Source organism: Hylobates moloch, unplaced genomic scaffold (genome assembly GCF_009828535.3).
Source record: "Hylobates moloch isolate HMO894 unplaced genomic scaffold, HMol_V3 SCAFFOLD_20, whole genome shotgun sequence".
Lineage (NCBI taxonomy): Eukaryota > Metazoa > Chordata > Mammalia > Primates > Hylobatidae > Hylobates > Hylobates moloch.
In genome coordinates this window covers 53,098,964-53,119,931 of record NW_026652295.1, presented here as the reverse complement: position 1 = coordinate 53,119,931, position 20,968 = coordinate 53,098,964, and the positions used below count along the sequence as shown (strand labels likewise).

At 34.4% G+C, this 20,968-nt stretch overlaps 1 protein-coding gene across 5 annotated transcripts in view; it reads left to right on the top strand.

The window, feature by feature from the left end:
• The window catches only part of HMGCLL1 (3-hydroxymethyl-3-methylglutaryl-CoA lyase like 1), a 143,053-nt gene that overhangs the window by 67,301 nt on the left and 54,784 nt on the right, over positions 1–20,968 (top strand). For all 5 annotated transcript variants that reach the window (XM_058432512.1, XM_032140819.2, XM_032140820.2 and 2 more), the window contains 2 exons: positions 8,795–8,858; positions 12,487–12,675. In XM_058432512.1, coding sequence (XP_058288495.1) covers positions 8,795–8,858; positions 12,487–12,675 — 253 coding nt within the window. The remainder of the gene's footprint in view (positions 1–8,794; positions 8,859–12,486; positions 12,676–20,968) is intronic.

Sequence of the window (20,968 nt, the reverse complement as noted above, 5' to 3'; positions counted from 1 at the left end):
CTAGGGCTGGAAGATGGCTGTTGTGTTGGACTGAGTTTCTCAGATTTACTGATCTTTGGAATCCCTTTTTCACCCGTCATTTCATGTGGCCAGTGCTCTGAAATTCTCACTTCTACATTCATCAATCAACTGGAAGCTAAATATTTTGAGTGGGTAGGCCAAAAAAAAAAAAAAGTGGCGATTAAAGTTTTAGCACTATATCAAAAAGGCAAGATTAGTTGGGTTTCTAGTAGCTGAATTTAACATTGATGCTTTTTTTTATTGTTTTCAAAAGCAGGCATGCTATTGAAGTTTATGAAATAAAATATAATGTGGGAGCTATGAAACGAAGTGTCTTTCATATTGAACATAAGAGAACAAATTGCACAGTGATGTAAGTTTCAGGTCTCAGAAATTTGGGTGGATCATTAAAAATTTGAGAGCTTGGCTAGAGACAGAGTCAAAAGCCAGGACAAACAGAACTCTGAGAAAAGTCTCTGGAACTACATTGGTTTAATTTGGTGAATAAAATAATATTTTGTACATAATCATGCTATTTAAAAAGAGAGACTATTTTACAAATATCTTCTAAAGAACAAACAATATAAGTCATCATAAAATGGAACCTGAAGTATTACCTGAAGTGTCTGGCCCAGATCATTGGGAACATATTCAGATATTGAGTTGGGTTTAGTTTGAGGGCTGGGGGAACAGGGAGTCTGCCATGCAGGTCCCATTTAGAATTGTCCCAAAGGACACTTAGAGTAGTCCCCCTTGTCTGCAGGAGATGTATTCCAAGGCCCCCAGTGGATGCCTGAAACTGTGGAGAGTATTATACCAAACCCTATGTATACTGTTTTTATCCTTTACATACATATGTATAATAAAGTTTAATCCACAGATGTAGCCTCTTCAGTAATTTTTGTATGTTTGAGTCCAAACCTATTCCTGAATCTGTGAAATGTCCTTTACCTGCAGTAATGGCTTGGGGTCACCAGTTTCAGGAGATCCCTTGCTGAAGTCTTACAGGTTCAATGCTTTCTGGTACAACACACGGTCCTCAGTCAGAACATGTTTTCTGTTCATGTCTTCCACACACAAATTTAATGTCTTTCCCATCTTAACTAAGAGCTTATCACATACCGTGGCTGTGATTTTTGTAGTTTGAGGTACGACAGCAAAACCAGCATGAATTTATTTTTTCCTTCTTCACAATTCTATTGATAGGAGTTTTATATTCTTACCATAGATGTTAGCAACTTCAGCATACAATATTTTTTTTCTTTTTAAGTTGAAAACTCTCCCCATTTTACTTAAAGGAGGCACTTTGCAGATTCTTTTTGGTGTATCCAACTTGCCAACCTCACTACTTTTGGGCTTTGGGTCCATCATTAAGTAAAATAAGTGTTACTTAAACACAAGCACTGAGATACAGTTGATCTCATAACTGAGAGAACCATTAAGTGACTAATGGGATGGGTGCATCTACAGCATGGATGTGCTGGTCAAAGGGAAGAGTCACATCTCAAACAGCATGGTATGAGATTTCATCATGTTATTCAGAGTGGCCCACAATTTTAAGCTTATGAATTGTTTATTCTGGAATTTTCCATTTCATATTTTCAGACCATAGTTGACTGCACGTAACTGAGACTCCAGAACGTAAAACCTTAGATAAGGGAAGGCTACTCTACCAGTATGGGACTCTTAACACTTTTCCACATGGCTCTGGGTGGGGCTGAGGCCATTTATTAAAAATTACTCCAAGGATTCATCATTTTAAGAGGCAAAAACACAAAGGATCAAATGAGGTAGTTTATCAATTAAGAGTGGAAAGACAAATAGAGCAAAAAGGTATAGAAAGTTTCACAAGCTATGGCAGAAAATAAGATTAAGGTAAAGATAATTTAAAAGTCAGTCTGAACCAGTCTCTATGTCTGGCTTCCTCGGTCTGAGCTTGTAGTTAGTGTGGGAATCTGAGCTTGACACAGGAAGCTTTCTCACTGTAAACAGCTCAATTGATGTAGTAGAAAGACCCAGCCTTCAAGTTGGACAGACGGTTTGGGTTTAAAGCCTAGTTCAGCAGTTTACTCTATTTGTATTCTGCAACCTATTTAATTTACTTGAGGCTCAGGTTTTCCATTGGTAAAATGGATTTATTGTGGAGATTACAAAATTTTAAGCAAACGTCTAGCCCCACATATGTTTAAATATTTTATGCGGCAACTTTTCCAAGGATGAATTGCTGAAGGAGGTTATGCCATTTTCTTTCAAAGAAAACCCTAAAATATTCTAACTTGAATACAAATTTACTTTTTAGTTTCATCAGGAACTAAGCAGATAAATTAACCTCACAGGCATATACAGCTTTAGGAACAAAACTATATGTAAAGTAAGATATCACATGAAATTTTTTTTCTAAACTTTGCATATATTTATAGAGAGATCACAGTTTATACAGAAGATATTTTTAATACATGGTATTCTAATAGTAGGCTTAGAAGAAATAAAATCAGTCAAGTATTCTAGAGCAAAAATTGAATCTTAGCAGAATTACTCCTTGATGCCATGAAAGTCTTTAATTTTTATGTTATCCACAATGATAAATGCATTACAGGCTCTCAAAATATATTGTTCATTCACTTAATAATAATGGCATGTTATTTTGTGTTGCTTACAGAATGGTATATTCCACATGAATGTAGCAAAGTAGCTCCTATGTTTATATATCTTAATTCCCTTTATTTGAGATTACATGTAATTTCATCACTCCTGGCATTTTTCTCTTCTGAGGATAAGCAATAGTTGACTCCACTCCAAATGTTTGTGACATTTATACATGGCTTTTACTTACACTTTTTGTTTCAATTTTTGCCAGGATGATTGGAGGAACATGGGATAATTGTGAGAAGGTAGGCTGAGATAAGGTCTAACTGTAGATTCTTTTTCATGATTTAATTCTTCTAGATAAGGTTATTAAAGACTGAAACATTTCACGTCTTGTTTTATATCATGTTTTTACAGACTATTAAAAAATGACCTCAACAAGCACAAATACAAATAAAACAATTCATATTCATTTCCACAGGATTTATTGTAATGCTGTGTTTTTTGTTAATTTTAGCAAGATTCGTTTCAATATGGTTGATGACATATTCAGAACTATGTCATCTGAATAATGTTTAAAAATGGATTTCAAGTTCTGATCTCTCAAATATGTGCTATTATTTCTGGCTACAGGATTTAGAACGTACATAACCCTTACATATTTGTTTACTATAAAAATTAGGAATGTCTTAGACAAGTATTCAGAAGGTAAAAATGACATTTTAACTAACATATTTGTGTATTAATTCACACAAGAAATAGCAATTGAATACAGTAGGCCCTCAATATCCATGGGTTATACATGTAGGGATTCAACCAACTATGAATCAAAAATATTTTTAAAAATAAAGAAAAATAAAAATACAATATAGCAACTACTTACATAGTATTTACATTATATTAGATATTATAAGTAATCTAGAGATGATTTAAAGTATATAGGGAGAATTCCCCACAAACACTGAGGGACGACTATATTTGTTTTAAACAATGTGCTGTCTTGTGATACCATGTGGACTATGAAAATGAAAATTCAGCATAACTTCAAAGAGTTTTTAGCAGACTGGGAAGATAAAATATGTACGAAAATAATGATTGTACTGCCAAAACCAGCAAGTACATTAAGAGAGATAAAGATGCATACTATTGAAGTTTAAAGTAGCTAATCTCTGGAGTGATTTAGAGAAACTTCATAAAGAAGGTACCAGTACAGTGAAGTCATTAAAAAATATATGAATATATGGAAACATAATCAAAATAATGGCTTTTTCAGGCAGGGCAGGGAATCTACAAAGAGCAAAGACACAGTGAAGAGAAATCTCAGGAAATGTTTGGGTAATAGAAAGAAGTTTACTTTTATTGAAATAAAGTTTTTTATAGATGTATAGTAAAAGAAAGGTAGAAGGTTAGATTGGAGTTTCACAGATTGCTAAATTTGAACACCAGTTTATTCAGTAGAAAATAGCAAGCCATTAAAGATTTTCAAAGTGGAAAGCTAAGTAATCAGATCCATGCTCTAAGAATATAATTTTGACATTAGAAATTGAAGTAAAATGGAGAGCCATGGGACTAGAAACAAGGAGAGCACTTAGGAGAGGGTTCTTGGGAATGGTTCTGTACACTCAAGCTGCTGCTGGCAGAGGCTAAATGCCACAGAGGCTAAAGGGGAAGAATCAGCTAACCTTTGGTTATTGAATAAGTTCACAAAGGTGACCATCAAGTGACTTAGCAGGACTGACCCTGAGAATAACTATGTAATTTTTTTAAATGGCAAATGCAGGAGAAACAGGTTTATGTGAAAGAAATAGGGACGATGACCGCTTCAGACATGTTTAACTAAATATGCTATGTGAATGCATCAAGCTTGTAATATACATAAGGCACTTTGGGGTTGATCCTGGGGTTATGGGCATAATGGTGAGCGAGAGGGACTATGGAGGACTTAGCTAACCCATAGACCCCCTTTTCCATTCTCATTACACACACAGAAATTTTATAACTTTTAAAACATATCACCTAGCTGAGAAAAAAAAATCTCAGGTTTCATCAATGAAAATGTGGCAATCATGTAGGTTGATACCACAGAAGCATATGGGGGTATCTATCCCAGAAAGAGTACCTAGAAGTATAGTAATGGGATTTTAATATCTACATGGGAAAAAATTCAATGTTCTGCTAAGGTATGAATTTGGAACTATGTCTTGGAGTCTGGCATCACCTCTTTGCCGATGCAAAGTCATTGAGATCCATGCCAGCTGTTTTTATGGGTTGTGAATTTGTGACACATGAGTGTTGCGGAAACCCAAATTGAGAAATTAAGGTAGCAATTTGTTCAAGAATTGATAAATTCCACAGGGTAAGGGCAGAAAGCAATCAGATTCTTTCGATAGGATCATTTAAATAATTCAAGATGCTCACAGAATTCCTACAGAAACTAAAATTACCATGAAAAGGCACTCACAATAAAAACTATAAAGCACATGAGAAAACAAGCTAACTTAAGGAAAACAAACACAGGAGAAAACAGAAAAAAACTTTAGCAGAACAGAAAGTAACAGAACAATCTGAAAAAGATTATAAATTAACCACATGAAATGTTTATAGAGGCAAAGGAAGCACATAAGACTTAAAGTATAATAATAAAAAAAGATATAACATCTTTGTGGATGAGAAAAATAAAATTCAGAAGATGGATAAACTTGAAACAATTTAGCAGTCTAACAAAGTATAATAAATAGCAAAATCACGTATTTGAAATGAATCTTTAAAAAATTCACAATGCAAGCAAAAAAACCAGATCTTTATAGAAAACAAAATTAGTATTTGACAAAATGAAGCATTATCTATAAATGGGAATATATTCATTAAAATACAAAAGTGAATGAATTAATTGAACAGCAGATTACATGTAGCCAAAGGGAACAGCAGATTATGTGCAGCTTAGCCTGCAATTAGGATTTGAGAAAACTTTAAGAATGAAGCCCAGAAAAATAAATTAATAGAAATTATAAAAGTAAAGTTAATAGAAAATGCCTAATAGAATTTCCATATGGAATAAACAGAGAAAATAGATATGAGAAATATGTTTGAAAAGGTAGTACCTTGAGAATTTTCTAGAAATTAGGAAAAGCACTAATGTTAATATTGAAGAAGTACAGCAGATCCTGAGATAGCTAATAGTAAAATGCAGATAAGGTAGAAACAGATAGAACAGTAGAGAAAAAAATAGACTACCCTAAAAGAATTAGCTTGACAGTAAAATTCCTATCAGCAATAACTGAGACCAGAGACAGTAAAATAATATATTCAATGTGCCAAGATAACTGTCAACATAGAATTTTATACCTAGTCAAACTATTGCTCAAGAATGAAGATGAAATAAAACCACTTGCTGACAAAACAGTCTGCAACATCTACCAGACTCTTGCTGAAAGAACTACTAAGTATTCACTTAAGTTAAAAACATTGAACCAGAAATAAGGGATAAGATGAACAAATAAATGGAGCAATTGGAGTTTGCAGGTTCAGAAAAGTAGAAATTATTTGGAACGGGTCTGGGTAAAACTTAACCACCAGGCAATCAAAGCTGAACGAAAATATTATGGCATAGTTGTGAGGAAATTCCTGAGATTAGTTAGATACGGTCAGGTCCATGTAATACAACTTTTTACACAAGGGAATCAGTAGAGCAATCCAGGTGATGCAGTATTGTTGAGTGATTTTCAATGTTGGCAGTATAATAGAACTTTAAAAATTATGTAAAATAATACATTGGTGGTTGGATTTCATTCCCGAGGTTTCTGGTTTGTTTTGGAACATATCCTAAGCATCAGTGTTTATCTTTTTTAAAGCACCAAGGTGATTCTGTGCAGCCAAGGTTGCGAACCACTGTAATAGATTGTTAGAGAAGAGCAGAAGTCCAGAAGCTGGCTTTGGCCACTTGTCAAAGACGAGAATTCAGTTCATATTCATGATGGTAGAGGCCTTTTCTCACTCAGGAAAAGTAGCTTGACTTCTTTAGAAAGGGTTGGCAAGCTTTTTCTGTAACGTTCCAGACAATAACATTTTAGGTGTTGTGGGTCAGATGATTTCTGTTGCAACGGCTCAACTCTGCTGCAGTGTAAAAGCAGCCATAGATAAGTATGCAAACAGATGGGCATGGCTGTATTCTAATACAATTTTATTATTAAAAGAGTAATAGTCAGGATTTGGTCTCTGGGCCTTAGTGTACCAACCTCTGCTTTAGAATGTTAAAGTATACAGTTAAGGAAACATAGTTGAGAACCATCACATTAGCCTTGGAGAAAGTAGCCGCATTCATGACTAGCTCAAAGCAGTGTTCCCTCACAAGATAAGGAAGAGCATATGAACATGAAATGAGACAGAGTGTGAAGATCTCAGAAATACAGGCATGGAAATGTCCTGGAGGGAAAGTGTGAATAAATAAAAATGTCCACATAAAGAGTTAAGGTTCTGTCAGTAAAGTGGTAGCTGTGGCCAAATAATAATTTGAAAATGCAGGAGAGCTTTGTTTTGTTCTGCATTTGTTTTATGTTTGTTTTTCACATTTAGAAGAAGAACATGTAAATAAATACCTTGGATTTTCTATTTGCTCACATCTAGATGTTTTGGGTTCAAAAATCAATGTATTTATATATTAGCGTGTTATTGTAATCATTACATTTGTATTAAAACTTTTTCTCCTTTTCCATCCTTAGCCACCTTCTCCAGTGTTATGTTCATTTAAGAACATTTTATTTTCACACATCTTGATTAAATTTACAGATTATCTAAAGCATCAACTTAGATTATAGTGATTGGAGTAACGGAGGGATGAGCTTCCTGTCTGGCATAACTTTCCAATTTTACTTGAATTTTATCCTCTTTTATCCTTTCCTATCCCTCATAACCGCTTGAATGGCTTATACAACTACTTAATACTAAAACATATTTTAATTGACATTTTAACACTTCTATAATTTCTGTAACCTAATTTCGTTACATCTTAGAATCAATAGCTATGTACTGAGTCATTGAATATGTATTTTATTTTTCTACTCCAAAGACTGTTAGGAATTTATTTCATAGTGCATCTTCCAATCAATAGCATATTAGAATTAAGGAAATAGGATATTTCTTGTGCTTTTGCCTCTACCTTTTCTCTGGCATCTGCTTCCACTGCCCCCACAGAGTTATATTTCTGGGAAACAAATCTGATCTTGCCACTACTTTACATAATAATTTTCAGTGCCTCGAAACAATTTTGAGTGATCTCAAAGTCCAGACAACTTGGAATGGCGTTCAAAGGCTTTGCTTTCTAAACCCTTTCGTATTGTGACCCCCATATTCGATCTCCAGCCTCATTTCCCCCCATCCCTCTCCCTTTTATGCAGCTTGCTTCATTCATTCCTAAATATCATACTCAATATGCATTATTTCAATACAAGAATTGTAAATGTCTCTGAAGTAAGTTTAATAAAATGGGATTGATGTTGAGCTGGAAATAGCTAAAGCAGGCTTTTCCTAAAGCTTAATTATTTAAGATTGAAATGGATGTTTGTCTTTGCAGGAAATGCTTGACTTTTTAATGTTAGAATGAGTTACAAAAGAAGCTTATACAATATCTTTATTCTGAGCCTTCTAAACACACTAGACACTCTTCTGTTTGGAATGATTTAGGTAAACCCATGAGAGAGAGAGAAAAAATGAACTCTGAGGCTATGCCCAGTTCCAAGACCTTTGGATGATTAATGACTGTATCTAAATGAGGCCAAAATATCCAGATGGGAGTAAGAAGAAAAATTCAGTTAGTTTCCTACATGGTCTCCTTGTATGTTTCCAAAGACCCAGATATTTAACAGTTGAGTGTATGTAATTACTTAAATAAAACCATATATTTCACTGGTATTTTCTGCTTTGAATGTTAATATGTTGCTATGGTATGAATAACTTTACCAGATAATCACTTACTATTTATCCACATCTATCACAAAAACGTATCAAATTGTAATTATTATAGAAAGATAAAAATGTGAGCTGAATGAAAATGCTTCAAACTTTATTTGGTTTGGTCTAATAATAAAATAATAATAAAGTAATAGTGCAAAATAAATTTTCTTGATACAGTTTCAGCTAATTCTTAATTTTTATAAAATGGAAATGGCTTATTTACCATATGCATATTTATAAGGCTCTATTTTTAATCTAGGTATGTGTCTTGTGCGCTGGGCTGTCCATATGAAGGAAGTATTACACCGCAAAAAGTGACAGAAGTAAGCTACATCTCCAGCTTTTTTGGTTTATGGTAACATGATATATATTATTTTTAAAAGTGGGCTTTCTTAATATTTATTGAATCTGCATAGCATGAAGCCATAGATTAAGAGACGAACCCTGAAGACCTATTTGATCACTTAACTAATAGTTTCATTTTAACAGTGAAGTCCTGTACATTGGCTATAACTTTTCAAAGTTAAGGGACAGTTGAGTCCTCTAATTTGGGTGCTCAAAGGTGGAAGGAATAAAAATGTCGATTTTGTTTTTTTGTGGCTATAACATAGTGAGTGGCCTGTCCCATCTCCATCAGAATGTCAGGGCAGTTTTTGGAGAAACACTTAAACTTTGCCTTGGTCGCTGAGGCAGCATCCCTGTTTTTCTCCTGCATACTTTGGCACATTATATCAGAGTATACACTATTTTTGTGTTTTTGTCCTTTTGTGATCCTGTAGCTCTTACTGATGTGATTAAGTTGCTGTTATTCCAGAACAATTTTACAGCAATAGATTAGAGTCATTAAGGCCCTGATTACTGAAGTTTATTTTCTTCCTGTCCTTTATTACTTATTTATACCAATGAATACAAAATGCACTGTCTTTGAGATTATATTAGATTGTCTCAGAAATTTATTTGCATGTAAAGTATATTAATAGACCTGTTTTTAAGGTTAATTTTGACAAATTTAGTAATTTTTGAAAAATTTGGCACCAAAGCAGTGAAGATGGCCTTATAAGAAAATCCAAATTTAGGCAGGATAAACTTTCAGTTTCGCTAAAGCTGTTCCTCTTTTGTGCTTTCATTTGAACTTTTGGAATCTACTGCAGATTTTTCAAATGAAACATATCCTTTTATCTATTATTTACACAAGACCCTTGCACACAGAGGCACATATACTAAAATAACACAATTCAGATTTTTTAGGTTTTTCACTTGCATGGGACCCTTCCAAGGCTCTGTCATTAATTTGCATTCCAATTGTATATATTTTTTTAAAGAATACCTCCAAAGGGCATAACTTCAGGCTGTCCCAACAAAACCTGGATGCACCTTTGCTTACCAGCACACTTGCTTTCTTGCTTTTGCTGTGTGCCACATAGGAATGAACCACACACACCTTGGGTGAGGATCTCCATTTCTGTACCCGAATGCCTAAGGTGCTACTGCAGAGTCATGAAACAGGAATAATTCAGGACCAGAAACTTTAAAGGGGCCTTTTGTGTGATTCTAATACATTTTGTGCTTAACTCACTCTCTTCTCTCTGAAATTACTACTTCAAACTGCGATTACTCTGTTCAGGCCTCTGGTCGTTCCCCTCATTGTCTCCCTCCTCAGTTTTTGCTTTCTCATTACACTGTCCTTTGCATTTAGCTTTTTCCCTACCTGGAATGTTCTTTGCATTTTATATGTCAGCTGCCTGGAAGCCATTAACATTTGCATTTGATATTCTTCCTAGAACATTTTTCTCAGATCCTTCCTTCTCACCCTCTTCAACAAGTTAGTAAGCACTTTATAATAAAGCTTACTTTATTTCAAGTGGTCACATAGGTCCTAAGCTTGACAGATCCAGGTCAATTTCCTTTGCTACATGCTCTTAGAATCTTGTTTCTTTGTTTGAAAATTCTTATTTTAGCTGGTATTTATTTATTCCTCAGTAGGGTTGACTAAGATCTATCCTCACTTGACTTCAGGATCTGTAATAACATGAGCCATGTCAATATTCATTTCCCCATTATATCCCGGGACCTAGCACAGCACCTGCCATAAAATAGTATTGAAGAAATACATATTAAATGAATGAGCGAATCAGTATCATGTGCCAGATTGTGTCAAATGGCTTTTATACATTCTCATTTCACTTTTACAACCAAACACATCATTATTAAAATTGTTTTTATCTTTTTTTTTTAAGAACAAAGTAACCAAGGCTTAGAAAATATGCTAAAAGAAGGTGTTTTGTTGTCTGTATTCTACAGATTAGGGATTGAGGCTTAAATAGGCTAATCTTCTGCCCAGTGTCACATGAGTAGGATAAGTGGGAGCTGAGATTGAAATTCAGACCTCTGTGATTCCAGAACCCATGTCTTTGTCAAAATACCATGCTGCCTTTATGCATCCATATTGCTCTTTGAAAGTAACGTTATTCAGCTTGAAGAGATTTTGCAATTTACCTTAAAGTATATATATTTATGAGCCAGATAAATTAGGCCAGAAATACTAAATGACTCTACCAGTTGCAAAGCTACTTAGTGAAAGAGCTGAACTTAATATAGTTGATCCATGAACGATTTGGAGTTTAGGGACTCCACACTCCACATACACAGTCAAATATCTAGGTATAACTTTTGCTCCCAAAACTTAACTACTAATAGCTTACTGTTGAGTGGGAGCCTTTTAGATAATGTAACCCACCAATTAACACATATTTTGATTTTCGTTATCTTGAAATGGTGGGCAAATGTAGCTGGAGACCTCAATCTATGGTGCATATTGAGCAATTCAGCTTTCTCTTATGCCATGACTTTTTTCTGCTTCTTGGGAGCACTTCCAGCGTCACTAGTTGCACTTCCTATGAGTTCACGGGTGTTATTTAAGGTTTATGGTATTGCACTAAACATAATGAAAAACACATCAGAACTGCAAGAGATCACTTTGTGCTGTGATATGCAATTTACTGGAAATATGAACTGTTCATACAGAGATGATTAGCATCACCAGGATTTTAAGTGGATACCCTCACTGGAGCTCACTGGAATAGCAACAGAAGGTGGCTACAAAATTATTACAATAGTACAGTATGTACTATAATTAATTTTATGCAGTTATGATTTAGTACTGAATCATTACATGCACATTTCTCTTGAATGAGAATGGCACTATCTACAGTCTGTGTGCTGAGTTTTGATAAATTTTAACCTTTTAAAATACATTTGTATTATTTCATAGTAAATGAGAAAAATAGATTAGTATTAACATATATTTTATATATTCATGACATACCTTTTTCTTTTTTTGACATTGCTATGCTATGGGATTTGTCTGCAAGTTTTTTCAAATTGTTGAAAATCTCCCAAAAAAAATTAATATAGTTATTTTTAAAAAATTCATGTACAAGTGGATCCATAGAGTTCAAACTTGTGTAGTTTAAGGGTCAGCTGTATATATATATATAGTGAAATATTTGTAAATTTCACATTTTTTAGGGCAATGAAGATCTCTTATTACTGTTTTGACCCCTAAACTAATAGCTTGAGAAATACTACTTCCAAAGTAGATCTGTAATGCTTTGGTTTGATTATAGTGTTGAGAAACATACACCTCCCATAACTGACACTGTAGATTATAATTTCATAGCAGAACAAGCAGCTGGATAAAAAGATAGGCAGATATGACTCTAAGGCAAACTTGAATATTAGAAAAAGATAACTGCAATAATCTCAAAGTCTTATATAATGTTTAGAATATCAGAAGCAAAGAAAAAGGACCAGAAAATACATTATATATTTTTCATGGACATTGCTGGTCTCAGTTGTAATTTTTACCTTTAGATGATGTTAGTTGTGGCACAAGAGGGTTTGAGTCTCTTCGTTTCCATTATTTTACTAGCACTTCACCTTTATCAACAGGTGTCTAAGAGATTGTACGGCATGGGTTGCTATGAGATCTCTCTAGGAGACACAATTGGAGTGGGAACTCCAGGAAGTATGAAAAGAATGTTGGAAAGTGTGATGAAAGAAGTCCCACCAGGTGCTCTTGCTGTTCACTGTCATGACACATACGGACAAGCCTTAGCAAATATCCTTACGGCCCTTCAGGTATTTTGTACTCTTTGTGTGTTATGTGTGTGCATAGGGTGTTCATCTTTATCTGTAATATAAACATACTGAGAGCTGTATTGTTACAATTTTTATAAAATGTTATGAATCTAATTTTAACCAGTGTCTGCACATGGCAGGCACTTGGGAAATATTTGTCAATTTCACATTTTTTTAGGGCAATGAAGATCTCTTATTACTGTTAGTTTGATTTGATAAAATCTGTAATCTGTTCTTTTGAAAACTATTAATCTTAGCAGAGTTATGTCTGCTTGTTTCTCTTCCCATATTCTATCAACCATAACATTTAATAGACTGAAATATGATGGCATTTTGAGCAGCGCAAAACACAAAAATAGTAGACTACCAAAATCCTGAAACTAATGCTTTCTTTGGTGATTTCATGCTCTATGATGGGAAGATATGGTGCTGAAATATAGTATATTTTGCTTAAAATGTTTTCCTGGGGTTGGCAAGCTTACTTTTGACAGAACTTTTGTCTTTTAATCAACTATATTCCATTATATGATAAAGTGAAGAGATCTAGAAAGTTGGAAGATTATGAATTGCTTATTACATTCTGTGTTATTTTAAATGTATTCATTTGAAAGAATTGCTATAAGTAGCATTAAAAGAGTATTATTTTAAAATTAATGTCAGTTTCTTAAATGCAGCTAAAAATGATTTGTTTGATATTCTCAGAATCCAAGATTTTGACAACCAGAGATAAGACTATATAAAAGCTTTCTGGTTGGAGGCTGAAAACCAATATGTAAACTTAGTATCACAGTCCTAAAGTATACAGTTGTTGGCAGAAGTTAAAAAACAATGGGAAGATCAAGTTCCACAAGGGCTTGTATTGACTTTGTAACATATGTGTAAAAATCCTTATTTATCCTCTGGAAGCAAGAAAAGAACGTTCTATTGAATCAGAGAAAAGAGAAAATGTTATTCCATGGTCTTTGGGGCGTGGGAATTTTTGCAATTTTCCTTCCCTGGGTATTCTAGTTTCTGAAACAATAGAAAGCTAGGCAGCACTTCAGGATCCTGTGTTCAGCTGCAACTGGAAGTTATTGTTTCTGAAGGGCTGTTTCTCTCTCTCTCATTTCTCTGTATGAATATATCTTCTATATTTTAACACTTTGAGTAATCATTTATTTGTGTAGCATATTTATTATAGAATGAATGACAGTTTAGGTCTTCAGGATAAAGGGCTGTAGAACAAGATCTGGGACCCCAAACTTCTGCTTCTGGACTATGTCTGCCTCTTGAAAATGCCCATGTAACAAAACATTGCTAATACTCCAATGCGGTTTTAATGGTTAAGGAAGGCCTATCTGAAGAAGCGATTGTTGAAATCATATCTAAAGAATGAGAAGGGGCCAGGTGCAGTGGCTCAAGCCTGTAATCCCAGCACTTTGGGAGGCTGAAGCGGGCGGATCACGACGAGGTCAGGAGATCGAGACCATCCTGGCTAACATGGTGAAACCCCGTCTCTACTAAAAAAATACAAAAAAATTAGGCGGGCGTGGTGGCGGGCGCCTGTAGTCCCAGCTACTTGGGAGGCTGAGGTAGGAGAACTGCGTGAACCCGGGAGGTGGAGCTTGCAGTGAGCCACTGCACTCCAGCCTGGGCGACAGAGCGAGACTGCTTCTCAAAAAAAAAAAAAAAAAAAAAAAAGAGAAGGAACTAATCCTAAAATGGTGTGTATGTGTTGTGGTGTGTGTGTGCACGTGTGTGAAAAGAATGTTTTAAGCTGATGAAACATCGTTTGAGCAAAAGTCCTTGGGAAGCAGAGGATTATGTCCTAGTAATTAAAATAAGACTAATGTATTTAGATAAATTAAGGTTTATGAAATTTGCTAAATTGGTTGAATTGCATTGTCTCTATTTTCTGAGAGATTCAGACTGAAATTCTGGGCCATTTTTCCATCTTATAACAGCCATACAGGGGACAGGAAATAACCTTGGGCCCAAGCAAGATGAGGAACATGAATGAGAACATATGTAAAGACAGGACTCCCCAAAAGACCACAACCCCAGTCAAAAGGTGAATCAGCAAAAGATCCATCCCATAAAGGGAGAGAGCAAGCATATTCACGTCTCATGGCCTCAGCTATGAGTAGAGGAGAAATAGGATGTATCTCTTTATACTACACAACGTTTTGTGGATTTAGGGTTCAAGTTCACATACCTGCAGAACTGGAAAGACCTAAGCAGATGAGTTATTTTCAAATACTTATGGGTTAGTAGCACTGCAGGTGCCAGAAGAATATTCTTATAAAATAGACAATATTAACATATACATATTATATATACATTATATGTACATATTATGTATATATTGTAAGGTATTTTATATGCTAACCTATAATATATAAGGAACATATTTTCAGCTTACACTAAACTATTTGAGATCTGTGTGTTTCTGTGGGGGTGTGTGTGTGTGTGTGTGAGCGGAGAGATTGATACTATACCCCTCAGTGGCTCCTGTGATAGTAGAATGTCTGTCTAATTGTCAGGATCTGAGGATCTGTGTTTTCTGTTTTTCTACCATGTGCAGAAGCTCTGTTGTGTGCCTGGGACGCTGGGGCAGAAGGGAGGGAAGGGGGCTAGGAAAGCAATAGTATACTCTGTGTTACATTGCCCCAGAGCTTAGTTTATAGCCACAGTGTAAATACACGGATAAGAGAGTAAAAGTGGCTTGTGTAATAAGCAACATGATATGAGGCCAGAGAAGCTACTATAAATGAGTGACTGAGAAAATGTTCAAAAAGCAGAGATGTAGAGCTTTCTGTCTTTTCCACCATCAGCTGGCGTAGAGTTTGATAACGCGTTGACATCCTAAGAAAGATACATACACAACTGCTTTCTTGAAACTGTATGTAACTGAGACAGTGTTCAAATGTTTTGAAACTTTTATGTTTATGAAAGACAGCCACATGTGGTACTGGAATGTCACAGCAAACACACATGTGGACTGGTCCTGAGTGGTGCTGAGTGAGGTGTTCACCAGTGCTCTCTTCTCACCCCTCTTCCAACAACAACAAAAACACAATAAGCAGGTTTTTTAGAAGAGAAGAAGAAAATATATTGAAGAAAACTGTCAGTGTTTGAATAGAAGGAGAATCAGAGAAAATCTAACTTCATTATAAACAAGGCCAACCTTGGCTTCAGGAAGCAGAGGCCATACTTCATTTTTAAAAAATGGAATCTTTGAAGTGGCTTCTAGTAAGATTGGTGGTGGATGTGGACTAGCTATCATTTGCTTTAATTTAGGGGTGGAGAAACAGTTTACAGTGCTTCAGACTGGAAGTTAATATTAAGGCAAGGAGACATGTAATAAGTGGAAACTTGGCCACAATGATAGGAAACAAATGAAAGTTATAAACGGAACATCCCCCTCTGTCTGGAAAGCACACACTAATAGTGTAGTAGAGGGATCTGAGGGATCTTTCTTGGGTTCCTGGGTTTTATTGTTTTTTTTTATTACTTAAATATATGATTTATGGGACCGGAGATGGTTGTATGGAATTCAAGAATAATTATCGTATTATTTAATATAGAGAAATTATTCTGAGCATGTTGATCCCAGTGTGGGATATTTATAATCCCTCAAAACCAAAAGAGCAAGCAAATGAGGTGACAAAACGTACAGCATTTTAGTAATGGAGGAAACGGATGTGGCCCAATATACTTATCTTAATTTTTAATGTAAAAATTTAGCTTCACCCTCCTGCCAAGTACCTAAGTAAAAGACCAGTTAACAAATTGTTTAATCTAATTAATTTCTCAGCCTCTATTTTTCTCCACTGAAATGAGGAAACAAATGAGATCCAATACTGAAATAACAGCTACACATTGATTGGTAGCATAAAGACAAAGAACAGGTAATATTTACATTTCTTCTTCTGAAGTACTATGTTCCCTTTTTTCTCTTCAGCTTAATAAATCTTAATGTGCCTTTTCTCATAATGTTTTTCATATGTTTACTATTCTCTTTTAGAAAGACCAAATTATTTACCTAATTTTTACATCAAAAGCTTTCAGTTTTTAGATTGACTCTTTTTTTATTATTATACTTTTAAGTTTTAGGGTACATGTGCACAACATGCAGGTTAGTTACATATGTACACATGTGCCAGGTTGGTGTGCTGCTTAATAAATCATGTTTAAAAGCTACCAAATAGCAAATCTTTCTTCATGTAATTTCGTTTTGAGTTTCTCAAGAAGAAATTTTTTAAATTCCCATTACTAGCCAGATAAACCTGTTTGTTTCTCAGTTCTATATTTGTAAGAGTGGATGTAATGATGTCTACTTCCCCGAGTTGTGCAAAACTGAGATGAGATACAGAATTTCTAGAATGATGCCCTGATAACAATACATGTGGTTGGACTGTTGAATTTTCAAGTGTGTGTAACCTAGGGTCTTGAGCCACAGAAGTCTGAATGAACGAAGATGAACAAAGTGCCTTTATATATGCTTTTTACAAGTGGTTGGATTGTTTGTATCAGTGTTAAAAAAAATGGGTATACATTCTAATACTTTTATTTCCTTTAGTTCATCTCCAACATCTTTTTATTAATATAAGCATCTCTCTGATTTTGGCAATAGGTGATCAATTAGTTTTTGTCTTTAGGGATAATATAATCTTCATCTATTTCTAGATATCCACAGGTATAATGCATAGTTGGAAAAAGCTGTTTTTGAGCTACAGGAAATTTTAAACTGACATTCATTTAATCAACATTTACAAATAACACATATAAAAGTTCTGATTCTACTGTAATAAGCTAAAAATGAAAGTGGTTAATCTTCATGCAACAGACTATACTTAGATCACAAACTTCAAGCTCACGAAGAAAGCAAACATGTCTAAACCCACCCTCCCACTCCCGCAGCACTTTATCCATGCTGATCAAATGGGCAAGTAGAAAAATTGATTGTCAAGTGTTTCCTGAGTCAGAAAAGTAAAAAAGAATGAACACTGGATTCATCAGTAGACGGGTTTTTTGTTTGTTGCTTTTCTTTTTAATCACGGTTTAACAGTTTTTTGTTTGTTGTTTTTGTTTTTTGTAAATCATTGTTTCCACACTTACATCAGCACCATTAATTTATGTTGGTTGACACTCTAGGATAAAAGGGTAGGCACAGAGAATAACATACATTGTAATCTCCATTCTCACAAGTCACAGCTCACTGGACCAGGGAAACTCTTTTAACACATATCTGATAGTTCAAACATCTTTTTTGGGATCCAGAGGCTGAAAAGGTCATAGGCAGAGTCTTCGAGTGCAGATACACACAGAGAAGTAAAGTCAAGGCTCACGAAACTGAGAGATTACAGGACGGAGAATATGGCTGGTAGCTTTTCACTTTCCATGGGGCCAAGTGTTATGGTTTTCTGCTTCATTTTCTTGAAATTCTCCAGTGTCCTCCTAATGGGTACTTCAATTTTTTCACTGACTTTTCCATTATCTACAGAATACGATATTGGGATAATTGCATTTCCTCATATGCAAAAGAATTCTGTTACACTAGAAGATAAATCAAAGTATATGCTCATACCCTTTTCATGAAAATTTCTTAGATTCAAAACAAATATAGTTAATCAAAATATTTTGTTTGCTTTTCTTGGCAATTTTGATTAAATTAGTGTCATTATAGTAATTCCAAAAATTAAAGATATGGATGTTTCTTTGTTTTTATCACTAATTGCACCTAGTATGACATTAATCCTAGGTTTCAGCTGTTATTTTATTTCCTTCAGACATAATAATGCAAGTTTAAAATCAGTACAACTCATTGTGGTTAATTTTTACCTTTTAAAAATAAACATTCTTAATTTTAAGATGATTTTTTCTTGCTGTTATCTCCTTCAAGAAAAGAAATCTATTAATACTATTAGTTTCTTCTCAGTCTAATCTTTCTTCTTTTGGGGACTTAAATTTGGCTTTTATAGTATAGTAAGAATAAAGGCCAGAAAATGAAACGATTCTTCCCTTGGCATAAGAGATGGAAATTTCAAAACTCATTACCTTTTTGATCAACTCTTACCCATTCTGTAAATGTCTCATCTTATTAATCTTGTTTTCAATATCTTGTTTTTAACCAAATACTTGTCACATACTTCTTAACACATATGGCCTTAATTTGGAAATTTTCTTGTTATGCCATGGTGTTTGCATGAAACACATTAAGCTTTTTATTTTTAAATTTCTTTTCATGTTTATTTTCAATTTTTTCTCACTTGAAAGTTCATATTTACAAGGAAATTTTATGCACATACATTCTTGCCCCTGAATATAATGTAACACAGAATTTTCCTTTGGAACGTTGGTTTGAACTGGCCAGTGTTGCATTGAACATAAACTATTATCACATGACTTTTTTTTAGCTTAATGTAACATAACCAGTTAATGGTTATATGCCCAGCCCTTAGACACACCACCCCCAAAACACACAATTAGAAGCACTGATAACTCCAATAGCCCAAATTCAGGAATCTCTTAGCTTTTTAGTTGAACAACTTTCTCATATATTGCCAAAATATTTCTAACTCTGGGTTTAGACTAAGTAGAAGTAATATATATTGTTAGATCACCGTGGCTCATTCTTATAAAATTACTTCTAAGTTTAGAATACCAGACTTATTTAATAGTATCAGTGAAGGTTAAGTTAAAGAATGAAAGCCAATGGAATGAAGGATGTGGAGAATTTAATAATCTTCAGTCAAACAGTTGGAACCCTCTTCTAGAAGTGACAAAGGTTTTTTTTTCCATTTACTTATAAATCTCTCTTCAATAGAGAGCATAATATACAATATAAATTATTTCTATCAATTATGACCATTTAGAATTATTTTATGAATTATTTAAAAATACTAATTTAACCAAACAAAGGTTTATTGGTTATCTTCTGTGTGACAGTCTCTCTGCTGTTAGGCAAACTAGTTAATTTAAAAAAAGCATGATGAAGCACCATCCTTTTCTTCAATAATTTTTTAATCTATCAAATTAAATGTGAAAATCATGTCAAATTGCATAGTCAGGAAGTTGTATTTATCCACATTCTAAATTTGTTGCACTGACTTAACTTTTAAAAAAGTCGGTATAAATATGATTAACTGTAAGAATCATGTATGGCTACATACTTCTACTAAAGACTTTTCAGCTTAAGTAATACTATTTTATAAAAATTGTGTCTTTTTCTAATGGAACTTTTAACACATTTCTCAAGAAATGTAAAAATCATAGTACCCTCTGTCCTCCTAGCCCAAAATTACATTATGCATTTTATTTTCATACATTGTATTGAAAAATTTTCTATTCTGCTTAACAGTTTATTTACTTTATATACGAGTGTATGTTTATATGTGTGTGTGTATGTATGTATGCATATATCTAATTCAAAGAGTGAAATGGTCTAGTATTAGGAAGGATGCATACAAGAGTAAGCTCAGATTACTGACCTTGGAGAGTTTCCAGTAGGAGCAGAGACAAACTTAAAGTGTCATAATAACCCAGGGGAGATACTTGGAAGCAAACCTGGGGTGAGGTATTTCTTGTTTTTGTCTTTATTTTATTTTATTTTATACTGAAAACAGTGGACAGCTACTGGAGGTTTTTAATCAGGGATCATGGGGAATGATTAATGCTTTGTGTTAGAGAACTTAATCTAAATTTTATTTAGGAGATGGACTGTCATCCTGGGTACTGTAAAGATCAATTATAGACTGGATTAAGAAAATGTGTCACATATACACCATGGAATACTATGCAGCCATAAAAAAGCATGAATTCATGTCCTTTGCAGGGACATGGATGAAACTGGAAACCATCATTCTCAGCAAACTATCACACGATCAGAAAACCAAACACCACATGTTCTCACTCATAAGTAGGAGTTGAACAATGAGAACACATGGACACAGGGAGAAGAACATCACACACCGGGGCCTGTCAAGGGGTACGGGGTTAGGGGAGGGATAACTTTAGGAGAAATACCTAATGTAGGTGACGGGTTGATAGGTGCAGCAAACCATCATGGCACATGTATACCTATGTAACAAAACTGCACTTTCTGCACATGTATCCCAGAACTTAAAGTATATATAAAAACAAACAAACAAGATCAACAAAATTGACAAACTTTTTGCTAGATTGACCACGGCAATTAAGTAATAAAAATAAATAAAAGGCATATAAATTGTAAAATAAAGTACAAAAGGTCTGAAGACCAGAGACCCGGAGACTAAAGAGAACACTGTTGCAATAGTGTTGCTTCTGGTGA